The sequence below is a fragment of the Adiantum capillus-veneris genome, chromosome 4 (genome assembly GCF_014529385.1).
Source record: "Adiantum capillus-veneris isolate H3 chromosome 4, ASM1452938v2, whole genome shotgun sequence".
In the NCBI taxonomy this organism is placed as follows: Eukaryota; Viridiplantae; Streptophyta; class Polypodiopsida; order Polypodiales; family Pteridaceae; genus Adiantum; species Adiantum capillus-veneris.
In genome coordinates this window covers 158,091,947-158,104,836 of record NC_140934.1, presented here as the reverse complement: position 1 = coordinate 158,104,836, position 12,890 = coordinate 158,091,947, and the positions used below count along the sequence as shown (strand labels likewise).

Genomic DNA, 12,890 nt, shown 5'->3' with positions numbered 1-12,890 from the left:
AAAGATTTTATTTCTTGGAAGCAATTTCGGAGGGGGGTCATGACAATAAAAAAATGTCTATCACGTGGGTTCAACAATAGGGATTATTTTATCTCATGCTTTCTCACATTTTCACATACAAAAGTGTGTCAAAAAAAATGATCTTGAAAGACTATTTACAAAAAGAATAAAAAAAATGATCCCTTTTATTGGTGGAAAATTCACGACTAAGAGGTTTTATAAATAGTCCTTGAACTCATGTGATATATAGGTTTTACACATAGTAACCCCCGAGGGAGCAATTGTGGGCTTGTCTCTTTTCTTTTCTTACACAAGGCCTTAGTAAAGACTTGGACTCTTGGAGACCAGCTTTGCATTGTTGGACGATGCTTGTCAATTACTGCCACATGGCAAGTTAATGATGGCGAGCCTATTTTTCTTGTAAGAGAGGCATTAACTAGGAATTGAAATTTCTTTCTTATCCTATTTATATAAAGAGAAGAATTGATTAGTGGGTAAAAAACGTTGTTTCTCATCCTCTTATGCCTCCATAATGATTATCTTGTTTTTAAATACAAATGAATTTTTGAAATAAGCGGCTCTATAGCAAAACTCTTTAAAAAAACCCTCGGTGTTTAGGTCCTTGCACAACCGTCTTGGTCCTTAACCATAGTATAGCAGCTCGGTGTTAGTATTTGAAGGGCTCCCCATTCAAAATGACACGCATTGTGAGGTAATACCCTTCCCAACCATGGAAAATCATATTTTCATTTTGCCCTCCTAAGTGAAGATACTTATATTTTGCATACTTCTTTCCCATTTTAATGCTATAGCATACATTTGCTTGTTCTTCAAATTAGATGGGCAATTTAGTGTACTGCCATTCCATTTGGTTTGTATCTATTTTACTTTCCTTTCCAATAGAAGTGCAACTTCCCTTCTATTGACAAATTCATGAAAAATTTGACATTCACACCTAGAAAAAAAAAAAAATTGCCTGAAGAAAGTCATGAGATGCATGTCAAATTCTTTTGCGTCACAAGAGCTATGTCTATCTTTGCATCACAATGCGCCCAAATTCTTACAATGTGACAAGTCATGCATGCTTTAGTTTGTAGAGTAGCACGGATAGAAAGGAAGGGGGCCAACTTGCAGTGCTAGAAAAAAAACCTAGGTTTAGTGTAATCCATTATCCCACGTACAAAATTTGAGATTTAACTCTATTGTTTCTCATATGTAGCTTTTGGACCAAAGTTTTTTTCCGAGCAAAGGGAGGGGGGGGGGGGGGGGGGGGGGCTAGGCTTGTTTCCAATTTTTAGAAGGAAAGGGCCCACAGGGGGGGCTGTGATTGGTGGGTCGGAAGAAGGTTAGTTATTAGGGAAAGGAGGAGAGAGGAGCCTATGAGAGAGAGAGAGAGAGAGAGAGAGAGAGAGAGAGAGAGGGGTTGTTTCAAGAAGAGGATCCGGGCACCGTCCTTCCCTCCTCTCCACAACAACCTCCACGAGTTGGCCTACCAGTGCGCTTCTACGCAAAACACACACACACACGTACTCTAGAGAGAGAGAGAGAGAGAGGTGAAGGTATTAACGTTTGTATTTCAAAATTCCAACCTAAGTAAAACGACTGGCTGCGGGCCGGGGGGGGGGGGAGAGAGAGAGAGGGTGAGAGGGTCCGCTGCGCAATGAGAGTCCTAGGCGATGGATCGGCGAAGCTGGTGTGGAGGGGAGAGAGGGGAATTGTATGTGGGGGGAGAGAGAGAGAGAGAGTCATCATAGGGGGAACTTGGAAGCAGTTGACGGTCTCTTCGCACGTGAGCAGTTCTCAACCAAAACGGTTTTGCTCTCCTCCCACACACACAACCACGCGCGCATACATGCCAGCCACATCAATCTCTCACACACACACACACACACTCTCTCTCTCTCTTAGGGGTCGATCTCTCACACCCATCCACAATCATCATCCGACAATGCACATCCATTGGTATTGCCGTTCAAAACTCTCGGGCTCCCAACAACTAAAACACAAGCCCATATGCATATAATGCTACATCGCTATGTGCATTGCATAGTGTAAATACCCTGTCTGAATGTAGGCATGTATGTATGGGGTAGTCATCCAGAAGGTCTCTAACAAAACCCCGCGGGCCCCACTTCTAGCTATCATTCCCTCGCTACCGGCCCTTCTCCTTCCATTTTCACAATCACAGTTTTTTCCCCCCCTTTTTTCTCCCTATTTCCTTTGTATTTTCTGACTCGCAATTCCTTCAATTTTTTGGTGCTAGCTTTTATCCATAGTTAGGAGGGGCGATATTTATACGAATTTAGGTCAGGTGGTGTCACTTTTCGTTTTAATCACACACAAACACCCTGAGCGCACACACGGCCACGCTCTCTCATGCAGAGGCAGCCGTCTCTCATGCTTCATGATCTCTTCATAAGAACGTTTATTATGATCATCCTCCTTCCCACTAGAAGTAGTAGTAGCAGCGTCTAAAACCTCCCCTGCACGGGCTCGCTCTCGCAAACCTCCCTCTCTCTCTCTCTCTCTCTCTCTCTCTCTCTCTCTCTCTCTCTCTCTCTCTTTCACTCTCTCTCTCTCTCTGCCTGCCTGCCTGCTCTGCGACTGTCGGCGACTCCACAAATCCTTGTACCCGCAACGCTTAACGATTCTCTGACCTCCTCCTTTCGCCCTCTGGCTCTGCGCCTCCTCTCCGTGCGCCATGTTCAAGTCCATGGAAAACCCTGCTTCCCGCAAGCGCAGACGAAATGAGCGCGCGTTCAGCTTCCACACCTTCGGCGACCCGGGATGCCCCAGCGACTATGACGGTCCATTCCGAGATAACGTGCGGGCATTCCTGCAAAACACTGCCGAGCGCGAGCTCTACGATGTGGAAGGACGCCCCGCTTGGAGCATTGTTCTGCAGGTAGACGACTCTCATACCACTCAAATTACGCTCGTCGTCGTTGAGGAGGACATCCAGAACTCTCGGCATCCTCATTGCGATCACTGCCGCTGCATTGGTGAGATTCAAACCTCCTAGCTCAGTAAAATGCTTGCCCTCATACGTCTGCGCCTGCATGTTGGGCATAGCCTATTGTTCTCCATAGCTAGTTAGACATTACCCGGCCTCCATCACTTCTTCAATCGCACCTCTAAAAATACAAGCTTTACCGAACATCAGTTTCTGCTTCCGGCTAGCCTCTGTTTCGCCTATTTTCTATTGTCGCACCATGGCTTTTGAGGTGTCTGCATTCTGCAGGCTATAAGCAGCTTGATACAGTTTTGAAGTTGAAGGTTTAGCAGACCTACCAATGATGAGATTGACCTTCTTGCCCAATCTTCCGATCCTTCCATTCTGTTACAAATATGAAGCTAGGACACTGTTACAATTTTCACTGTCGCCAACACCCAACTCACATACTTACAGACACAGTCACATACACACAAGCACACACCGTAACGGCAAGATACTGAAAACCCTTAATCTAACCACGATTGCAATTTTATGTGATTCACACAGGCTGGAGCCACCATTTGGTGTCGAACCGTCGTTACCACTTTATCATACCAGCCCCAGAGATAGGCGATCGGCCACTAGGCGTTGTGGCCGGAGCTGCAAGTGGCAAAGTCTGCCCTAACTGTCATGATCCAATTGCGCTGTCCGCCTACACCTGCTTGACCTGCAACGTCGAGGCAGTGCAAGGAAGTATTCTGGACCTGCAAAGTCACCTTCTCCATGGTGTTCTGCATTGTAACGGTTTTGGTCATCTTCTCTGCGTCAACGGGCGAGAGAAGGGGTCCCGTCTTGCGTCTGGCAGAGAGATAGTCGACCTCTGGGATCGACTTTGTGCTATGCTCCGTGCAAGGTATTTCCAGGGTTAATCTAAATGACTGTCTGCGACACACAGGAGAATCAAATGCTCACGTACGTATGTTCTTTTCCATGCAGGAAAGTCAGTGTTGAGGACCTTGCCAAGAAGAGAACGCTGGAGTTCAGGCTTCTGCATTGCGTAGCCTATGGAGATTCCTGGTTTGGACGATGGGGATACAAATTTGGCCATGGCAGCTTCGGAATAACACAGCAAATGTATGCCAAGGCGATAGAAGCCATCCGCGGAATGCCACTAAATGTAATGGTGCAGCATTTTGAAGGGGTTGATCAAGACGTTATTTCGGTAGTGTCTATGTATCAGAGAATAAGCGGGCAGGCACTGCAGACAGTGGGGGACCTTGTGCGCTTCATGATGGAGTTGAAAGCTAGACTTCCTCTGCACCCAACAACAAATACGAGCTTTCCTAGGATTAGCTTTAGCAGGGATCACGATAGGAAAGGAGCCAACAGCAATGGCAGCGGCAGTGGAAATAACAACTCGTCCGGGAGTGAGATGCCGTGCAGGTGGTCGGTGAAGCGACTGGAGCTAGCAACGCAGGTGATTGTAGAGGCCCTGAAGAACTGCGAGAAGAAGTGGATGCCTAGGCAGGATGTCCGTGATGCAGCAAGGGTCTACATTGGTGACACTGGCTTGTTAGATTTCGTATTGAAATCCCTGGGAAACAGAGTGGTTGGAGGGCACGTGGTACGTCGAGCAGTCAATCCCATAACCAAAGTGCTTGAATACAGCCTGGAAGATGTGAATGGTGGTGCCATTCCGTCTCACGGGGTTGGCAATCGAGGTGACTCGAAGGGAGACCTAGATAGCAGCACTGTGTGTGAAGTTGGAAGAGCGGAGGTTTTGCGAGACATAGCTTACATCTACAGGCATGTCTTAGAGTGCTACAAGCCGGCAAGAAGAGGGTTGAAGAATGTGCTCACGGCCATCCCAACAGCAGCAAGAATCATACTGGATACTAAACAGATGATGAAAGATTACCGAGGAGAGCTTACGAGAAAATGCGCAAACACCGAATGGGGGATGGATGACGATGAGATGCTAAGAGTAATGTGCACGGTTGAAGTGAAGGAGGAGGACATACAGCTCATGCTACACCAGGCAGACGATGGCCTGCTTGATGATGTTCTAGATGTGCTTCTAAGCAGCGGCAGCAGCGCAAGCACTGCAAGCAGCGTGGGAAGCGGCACAAACAGCAGCAAGAGGTCACCTCCACCTGCAGAGCTGATAGTATTACCGCCGCATGCGAGCGTGAGCGAGCTGAAGAGAGAAGCTGAGAGAGCGTTCCGGGATACCTACTTCATAATGAGGGAGTTTAAGCTGGAGGGAGTGCCATCGCTGGAAGGTGTGGATGATGATGATCTGCTCTTTGGGAACATAGAGTCGGGATCGCACATTGTGGTGCAGGGAAGTGGTGTGGATGTGGGGAGCGACTTGCGGTATGAAGGTGGAAGCGACAACTGGGTGGTGGACTGCCCCTGCGGAACCAAGGACGATGATGGCGAGCGCATGATCGCCTGCGATGTCTGCGAGGTGTGGCAGCACACGCGCTGCGGGAACATTGCCGACTCCGACGCCATTCCGCAGCGGTTTCTGTGCAGCAATTGTTCAATCGGCTTCTTCAAGGCCATGCTGTAAAACAATTATGCCCTGCCCAGTCTTTGATCTGCATGTCTGATCTTGCTTAGTACATTGTACAGATAGTGTTGTTTCTAATCAATACATTTCTGAGTTTGATCTGTCAGCGATGTCTATTATAGGTTGATGGGTTTTATCGAATGTTCTTCTTGTGTCAGATTATAGGGCTTCCACAGCAGGTAGTTATTAGGTCGAGCTGACACATTTGAAACATGGTGTTATTTTCTAGTACGTTTCGAACAATGATCGCTGCGTACTTTTTCATGATTAGGCGGAAGGTCGAGGAAGTGCAGAGAAATAATAAAGAATGATTTTATGCCGCTTCCGCACTTTTAATTTGATGGGGCTTCGATCAAGGGCAGCCTACACTGCTAATAATTGATGAGGCGGCCATCCAAAAATGTCCTAGCATACTACTTTACTACTCTTTCATCGTTCCATAATTTCCATTAGAATGGGGAATAATATTCTCGAGCCTTTCAATAAAATTTGTACTTTTGCATGGAATCACTTTTCCAAAGTGTTGAGATACATGCACATAATCAATCAGCTATAATTAGTGCCATGCATGGATACGTATCGCCTCCCTTAAAATCCATTCAATTTCAATCCCCGCCCTTTTGGAACATTTGAAATCCTTGATAATACTTAATTTAATCCCACATGCAATTCTCACTTCCTTATGAGCTGATTTTGCCAGCTGCGAGTCGCGACCCCCCCGGCCCCCCCCTCCCCCCCTTTTTCTTGTGATTAAGAGTCCTAAACATAAGGAGTAGGTGGATATAATAAGAAGGTGCCCATGGCATGAAACCGTCCCCTTCATGCTTCGCAATTTTCTAATAATTCATGCTTGTATGCCTCAGCATTTTAATAATTGAAGTGCCTTATATCACACATTTGTTACGTCGATTTGCACATTCACGTGACACGTGAGCCTTCGCCTCCCCGTTCAATATCCTTTGTACATAACTCTCATTATTTCGTTGAAGTAGACACGATTCATAAATCGTAGAAAAGCCTTGCACGATAATACACATATAAATCTTCTTTTGAAGAGAAAAAGACTGCTACAACATGAGAGAGTGAGAGAGAGAGAGAGAAAGAGAGAGAGAGAGGGGCGGGGGAGGGGAGGAGAGAGCACATGCTTCAAATTTCTTGAGCTCCACTATTCACAAGAAGTTTTGGATAGATTCTCACAATAATTCTCACATTGTGACTTACCTCAACATCATGAGCTTCGGCAAGGGAGGCACCGCATACCTAGTTGGGTACGATTGGGGGCAGGGGACCGCTGGCCCGATGGGGGGGCCAGTGGTCCCTTGCGCCCAATCGCACCTAGCTAGGTATATGGTGCCTCTCGAGCAGAAGCTCATGATGTTATGCAGTGTATGAAAAACACTGAAAAAGACTCCATTTTCCTACATGAAAAAATATCTAAATCTTCTTCTGATTGTTGGCAAGAAACCCATCACAGTCCGAATGCTCTTCTAGAAGTGGTTTGAGTACAAAACGACTTGAGCTTGTTGGATTTAGAAAGATTAGGCATAAGGCTTGTTGCATCTGTAAAGATGCACATAGAAACTTTAGGAATGATATTAAAATAGACTCTTAATGGCTCAATATTTGGGAACATTGGACTACTGTGTTTTCAAGTGTCCCCACAGTAATTTGGTTGCAAAGATAATGAGATATACCAAAGTGTTGAGGCTTCCAAGCAGGTATTGCATTTCTCTTGGAAAAATCGTCGGGTTTCAAGGGCATTTTAGCTTGGTGAGCATTAAGCTACCTTGAGGAGAAAACTCCAATGGAAAGACCAAAGCAAGTCCATTAGCACCTATGGGCCTCTGATTTGAGGTACTTGGTCACTATCACGTCCATAAATTTTTAGTGGTGTGGCTCTCTCAAGAGCTTTGCTCTAAGAGGGTAGATAAGCCTGGCCTCTTAGGGAGACGAGTCCTCACGTAGTCCAAGGGAAATTAGTGACAAAAGCATCTACCCTAGGAGTGTGGGTGCAATGAAGTCTTTGTCATGTCTTTTTCTTATGTATTTACATTTGTTACCCATGCCCGTTCTTAAAACAAGCAAAACAAGAAAAAAAATGTAGTGAGGATAAGTTATTTTTTTTGTTTTACAAAACTCATGCATAATTGTGGATTATATTAACCTTCAAAATTACTCACTATTTGGCCATATTGGTAAGTAACCTTCAAAAAACATCACTACTTACAGAACAATATGTAACCTTAATGAGAATTACTCACTAAATGATTATGTGATTTTGAAGAGAAAAGATCACTACTTACCAAAAAAATAAGTAACCTTAAAAAGTACTCACTATTTGGCCATGTTAAGCTTACAGAATTGTCGTGCTATTGCATTTTACTAAAGACAGCAGGTTCTCTAGGTCAATCTTATATTACAAGGTTTAGAGAATTTTCTATATCATGAACCTATAGTTCTTACAAACTAAAACGGGTTTTTGATTAAGGTATATCGTTGTTCTGAAGCCACACTTTGCTTATTTGAGACAAAAAAGAATTAATTAAAGACCGAAACAATCACATCATTTTGTCACTCCACAAAATTTTCATCAATGTTTCTATAGTTGTGCTCATTATGGCCATTAAATATATGTTTCCTTGATACAATTTAGTCCTTTGCATTCATACATGCATAACCATAGAAATTATGAAGAGAATAGAAAAATGCATCCATATAGGGCAGCGCACTCGTCATATTCGATAGCATCATCAGACATTTTCTCTCTCTCAAGATAAGCTATCTTCTCTCTCTATCAAACATGGCCCATAAGACCCCTCTCTCTATCTTCCTTTCTCTCTCAATATGGTCGGGGGACGCCCTTTAGGCTCTCTCCAATCTCTCTCTCTTCCTTAGTTTGCTACAGTGAGTTCGTAGCAAAGCTCTCTCGCTCTCTCTCGGCCTTGGTTTCTCAAGCATGGGAATGTTTCTTAGTAAGTTGGCAAAGACTCATAAAAAAAAATTTCAAATCTCTCCCTCTCAAACTGCAGCAGGAAAGGAATCCTCTTTTCTCCTTCATACATTGCAAAGGTTCCCTCTCACTTATGCTCTTGGCGGCCCTCTCACCTGTGACGTCGCTCTACACTCAAGCCCTCTCTCTACATCAACACCACATAGGGACTCTCTCTCACTAACGGCCCTCCTCGGCCCTATGTGTTGAATCGGCTACAAGAAAAGTTATAAAACCTTTCTCTCTCACACTTCGATTTCGACTCTCTCTCTCAAATGGATTCCACAAAAGGGGTCTCTCTCTCTAGTTGTAGCAGCTCTCCCTTTTCTGCAGAGAAATTCTCTCTCCTCCCCACTTGGCTTGAGACCAAGCATCATCCTCTCATGCTCTTGCCCTCAAAGGCTCAATCTCTCTTTAAGTCCTCTCTCAACGATGCTACAGACACCAGCTCTCTTCCTCTCGATCTCATTTCGTCGTCGGGCAGCCCCTCATGCTCCGATTTCCTGCAAATTGCGGCTCTCCTTCATTGGGCCTTCGACATAGTATCTCTCTCCCATCTCTCTAGTGACCCCCTTAAGCTCTCACCTCCTCCCTCAACATGGTGACAAAACGGCGCCCCCCTCATGGCCTATCGACATCACTTCTCACTTGCCACCCTCTTAAAACATTTAAACTATGAGTATTACTTTGCTTTAGAAATTGCCTCAAGTGTGGGTTCACACCTCCAACTCTCGATCAAACTTCCCATCATCCATTCTCAAATGGCATGCATCGTCCTCATCATCTATCCTTGTTGGTAGTCTTCAGACGCTCTCCTCTTCCCTTGAAAGGGTGGTGGCCCATGCAGGTCTGAGTGCATGGTGTCCCATGGTAATGCATTATTTGAATATCTAACATAGCAAACATACTAGCACTCTATAAGCTTTTAATGGATCTCTAGACGTGGCATACATGCAAACCAAAGCATGTGCTATATAGTGTAGAGGAAACAATGTTAAAAGTGAGGTGCAGTTAGTGAGAAAACAAGCAGAACATAATCATCTTTATAGCAGCTCCAAACACTTCATAACAATCAATCTCCAATTTTGATACTTCATTTTCCTTCATGATTTTGAATTGCATCAAGTCCATTGCTAGCTTGGTCTCTAGCTATTGGTCCTTGACTTTTTCCTTTGTTTAGCTGCAAAATAGCTCCAACTAGCCGATCAAGTGCAAGTATTGCTAACAAATAGCATATAAAAGAACTCTTTTCAAGTGTAATGCTCATGGGGTCATTCTCTTGCCCAATCCCAAAAAAACTCCCAACACGTGTCTCAAAACTCAAGGAAGAATAGCTATATGATATGAAACCCATGTGAGAAAATCTTTCAATACTACAACTTTTGTCGATAAACCAACTCGGTCAAATTATCATAAATATGACAGTACTTGAAGTACGGATAATCCCTATTCTCTAGATCATACCAGTATGTTGCACTCATGAAGATGAATTTTAGGATGGTGTATTTCAAATACTATGAGAAACAGTGATTTAAGAATAGCACACATTTATGTTATGAGACTGGGCGCCCTCCTGTTGCATGTGGTTAACTGCAATTGGGATAGCTGGCTTAATGATTAATTATGTATTGTGTATTTGATTTTACTAACAGTGAGTCCATGATGATTTGTAGATTGGAATTCTGGGAGTTGACGAGGAGGCATTGGCAAATAATAATCCTCTCTGTCACAGCATTTTAGATGTTTTATCAATAAACCACTATGATTGCTTATAAATAAGACAGTGAGAACTCATCCTAAGAGGGTCATGCAATAAGTAATGTGTACCACTCATAACTAAAGTGGGACTAAAGTGTAAAAGAGGGGCCTCCAATTTTTGGCACCAACAATAATATCAAATATCAAATGCCAAACTCCACAAGAGGTGTCGTGGAGTTTGGGGCTGCAATCTTTTAAGCCTTTCTTGTGTAGATGCTCAAAGTTTTTCCTTCCCTCTCTCTTATGCTATGTTGTATTATTACTCTATGATTATGTCTACATCTCTTACACCCCTCTTACACTCTTCTACCCTTGTCAATTATTATCTTGTGTGTATGTGTGTGTGTGTGTGCTATCATATTCTAGGTGTGTGTGAGTACTTGATAATTGAAAGGGATGGTGAAAGGTTGACAAGTAAAGGTGCAAATTAAAATTGGGAATTGGAAGCAAGCAACCATTCTCTCCATCTCCCTACCAATAATTTATGGGCACAGCCTACGTTGGAAAATCTCTTTTAGCACAAGATTAAAGGTGCAATTTATATCCCAAATAAATGCCAAGTTGTTTTCAACTCATAAACCAACTTTGTGAATATAGGCTCACTTTTCACCTCTCTTAATAATCCTTATAAGTTTCCCATTTAAGAGGATATAATAGTGTCCCATTACCAACCTATTTTTAAGACATAAAGAAGCCACGCTTTATTGTCATTTTGAGAGGTTGAGTCCTTTAGTTATGGAGGTTTACAACAAAGATTACTAGAGAGAGGTGAAAAAAACTAGAGAGAAAGGTGGGTCTTTTCACATGTACATGGCACCACTAATATATGCATGGTAATATATGTGGTTATATACATGGTAATTCTTTAGAAATTGAAAAAGAATAATTTCAGGATATGATGTGAAAAACTCCTTTGTGTCATTCTATTTTAAATTCCATATCCATAATTAAAAGCTCTATATGTTCCCCATTTATCAAGTTTTATCTTCTTCTCAAGCTCCATCTCGAGCTCCATCTTCCTCATCACGTACACAGAAACTTCACGTAATGGAAACGGAAGTAGAGAGAGAAATAGATGATGGCTATGGATTTAGAGCTTCTTACCATGAGCAAGAAGTGAGTTTTGGTGATCAAAAGGTTTCTTCATTTTCCAGAAGAAAGAGGTGATGAGAGCTATGTAGAGGATTCTACCATGAAGTTCATGTAGAGTGCATCACGTTCACGATGAAAAGAGAAGAGAATATAGTAAGAGAGTAGAGAGGGATAGCCCTTCTTCAGGTTCTTCTTCTTTCTACGAATGAGAGAGATTCTTATGGGCCGGAGATGGTGATGATGATGATGGATATGGGGAGAGAGATTCTTATGGTAATGGTGATGGTGATGGATATGGGGAGAGATATTCTTATGGATATAGTGATGGAGTGTTTGCTCCACCTTTGTATAATATGTACGAAGAGTTTAACTGTATTCTATGCTTCCATATTCCGCTCTCGAAACTGAGCACCACTGCTCCTTATATACTACTTCTACAAGTTGGAGTAGGCCTCAAGCAAAAAAGGGGTGTCCCCCGATCTTACCAAGAATAGATCCAAGATTTTCGTAAAGATTCCCCTTTTGCTAAAACATATCTTGTTTTTAGACGTTAATTCTTTGTCATACCGTTCAATTTTCCCTCCTGAAACCCACTCAATAAAGGGGGATCTAGACGACTAATGTGGTTGTAAGTGAAATAGACCGCACCTTGATGCTTAGCATAATCACAACACTCATCATCATACCTGGCGTATTTCCAATGCCACTTTTTATAGGTTTAGGCAATATTAAAAAGCACATTGCTTTTCAAAATCATCACAAAGCATGAAAAGAAAAAAGCTTTTTTAAAAAAGGGTTTTTTTCTACAATTGAACCTCAACTTCATCTAGACTACCTAATCTGGAAATTAATGAATCTTTTTATCGAAAAAAACTAAAAAGCACAAAAAAGCGCTCAAAAAGTAGATATTACATTCACGATTTGGGGTAGTATCTGACTTGCTTATACTACCATTCAAGATTTTAAGCCAATGGACTTATCAACATCCAAAACACAAAATTTATAATTTGTAGGCTTTGGAGTCTTGTCTCTAAAGGATTGTGTAAACCTGACACAAAATATCCCACTTTCACTTCCTAAGTCATTTCTGTTGGGTACTTGACAAGGATCAAGAAATGCTGATAATATAACTCTAAGTCTGTAGTTCTCTAAGTACAATCAAGAAATTTGTTCATGTTCGGAATGATATAACTTATTTTGATAATTCTTCTTTAACTAAGCTTTAAGAAAAGCCCAAGTTACTGTCTTTGGATTGATATTGTTCTCATCTCGATAATCGTTCCACCAACGCTTGGCCATATTTTCAAGTTTGAACTTAGCAATTATTGCCTTGTTCTTAGTGGAAAAATGAGCCAGATCAATGTAATCAACCATACCCTCAATCCAATCCTCAAGAACTTTGCTCATATCTTTGCTATCACCACTTAAATGACCAGGTTGAGATTCATAGCATCGATATCATGATCAATGATAGTCGATTGAGATGTGATTGGTACATTCACATTAGTAGCCACTCCATTTTCTCTAGGAGACATGATTGA

The 12,890-nt window shown here is 42.7% G+C and overlaps 1 protein-coding gene across 1 annotated transcript; it reads left to right on the top strand.

Moving 5' to 3' along the window:
* The first annotated feature begins 2,338 nt into the window (after positions 1-2,338).
* LOC147460214 (PHD finger protein PERSISTENT TAPETAL CELL 1-like) lies at positions 2,339-5,677 on the top strand. Its single transcript, XM_086509986.1, has 3 exons — positions 2,339-3,002; positions 3,503-3,848; positions 3,932-5,677. The coding sequence occupies exons 1-3, from the start codon at positions 2,702-2,704 to the stop codon at positions 5,508-5,510; spliced, it is 2,226 nt and encodes a 741-aa protein (XP_086366112.1). The 5' UTR covers positions 2,339-2,701; the 3' UTR covers positions 5,511-5,677.
* The last annotated feature ends 7,213 nt before the right edge of the window (positions 5,678-12,890 follow it).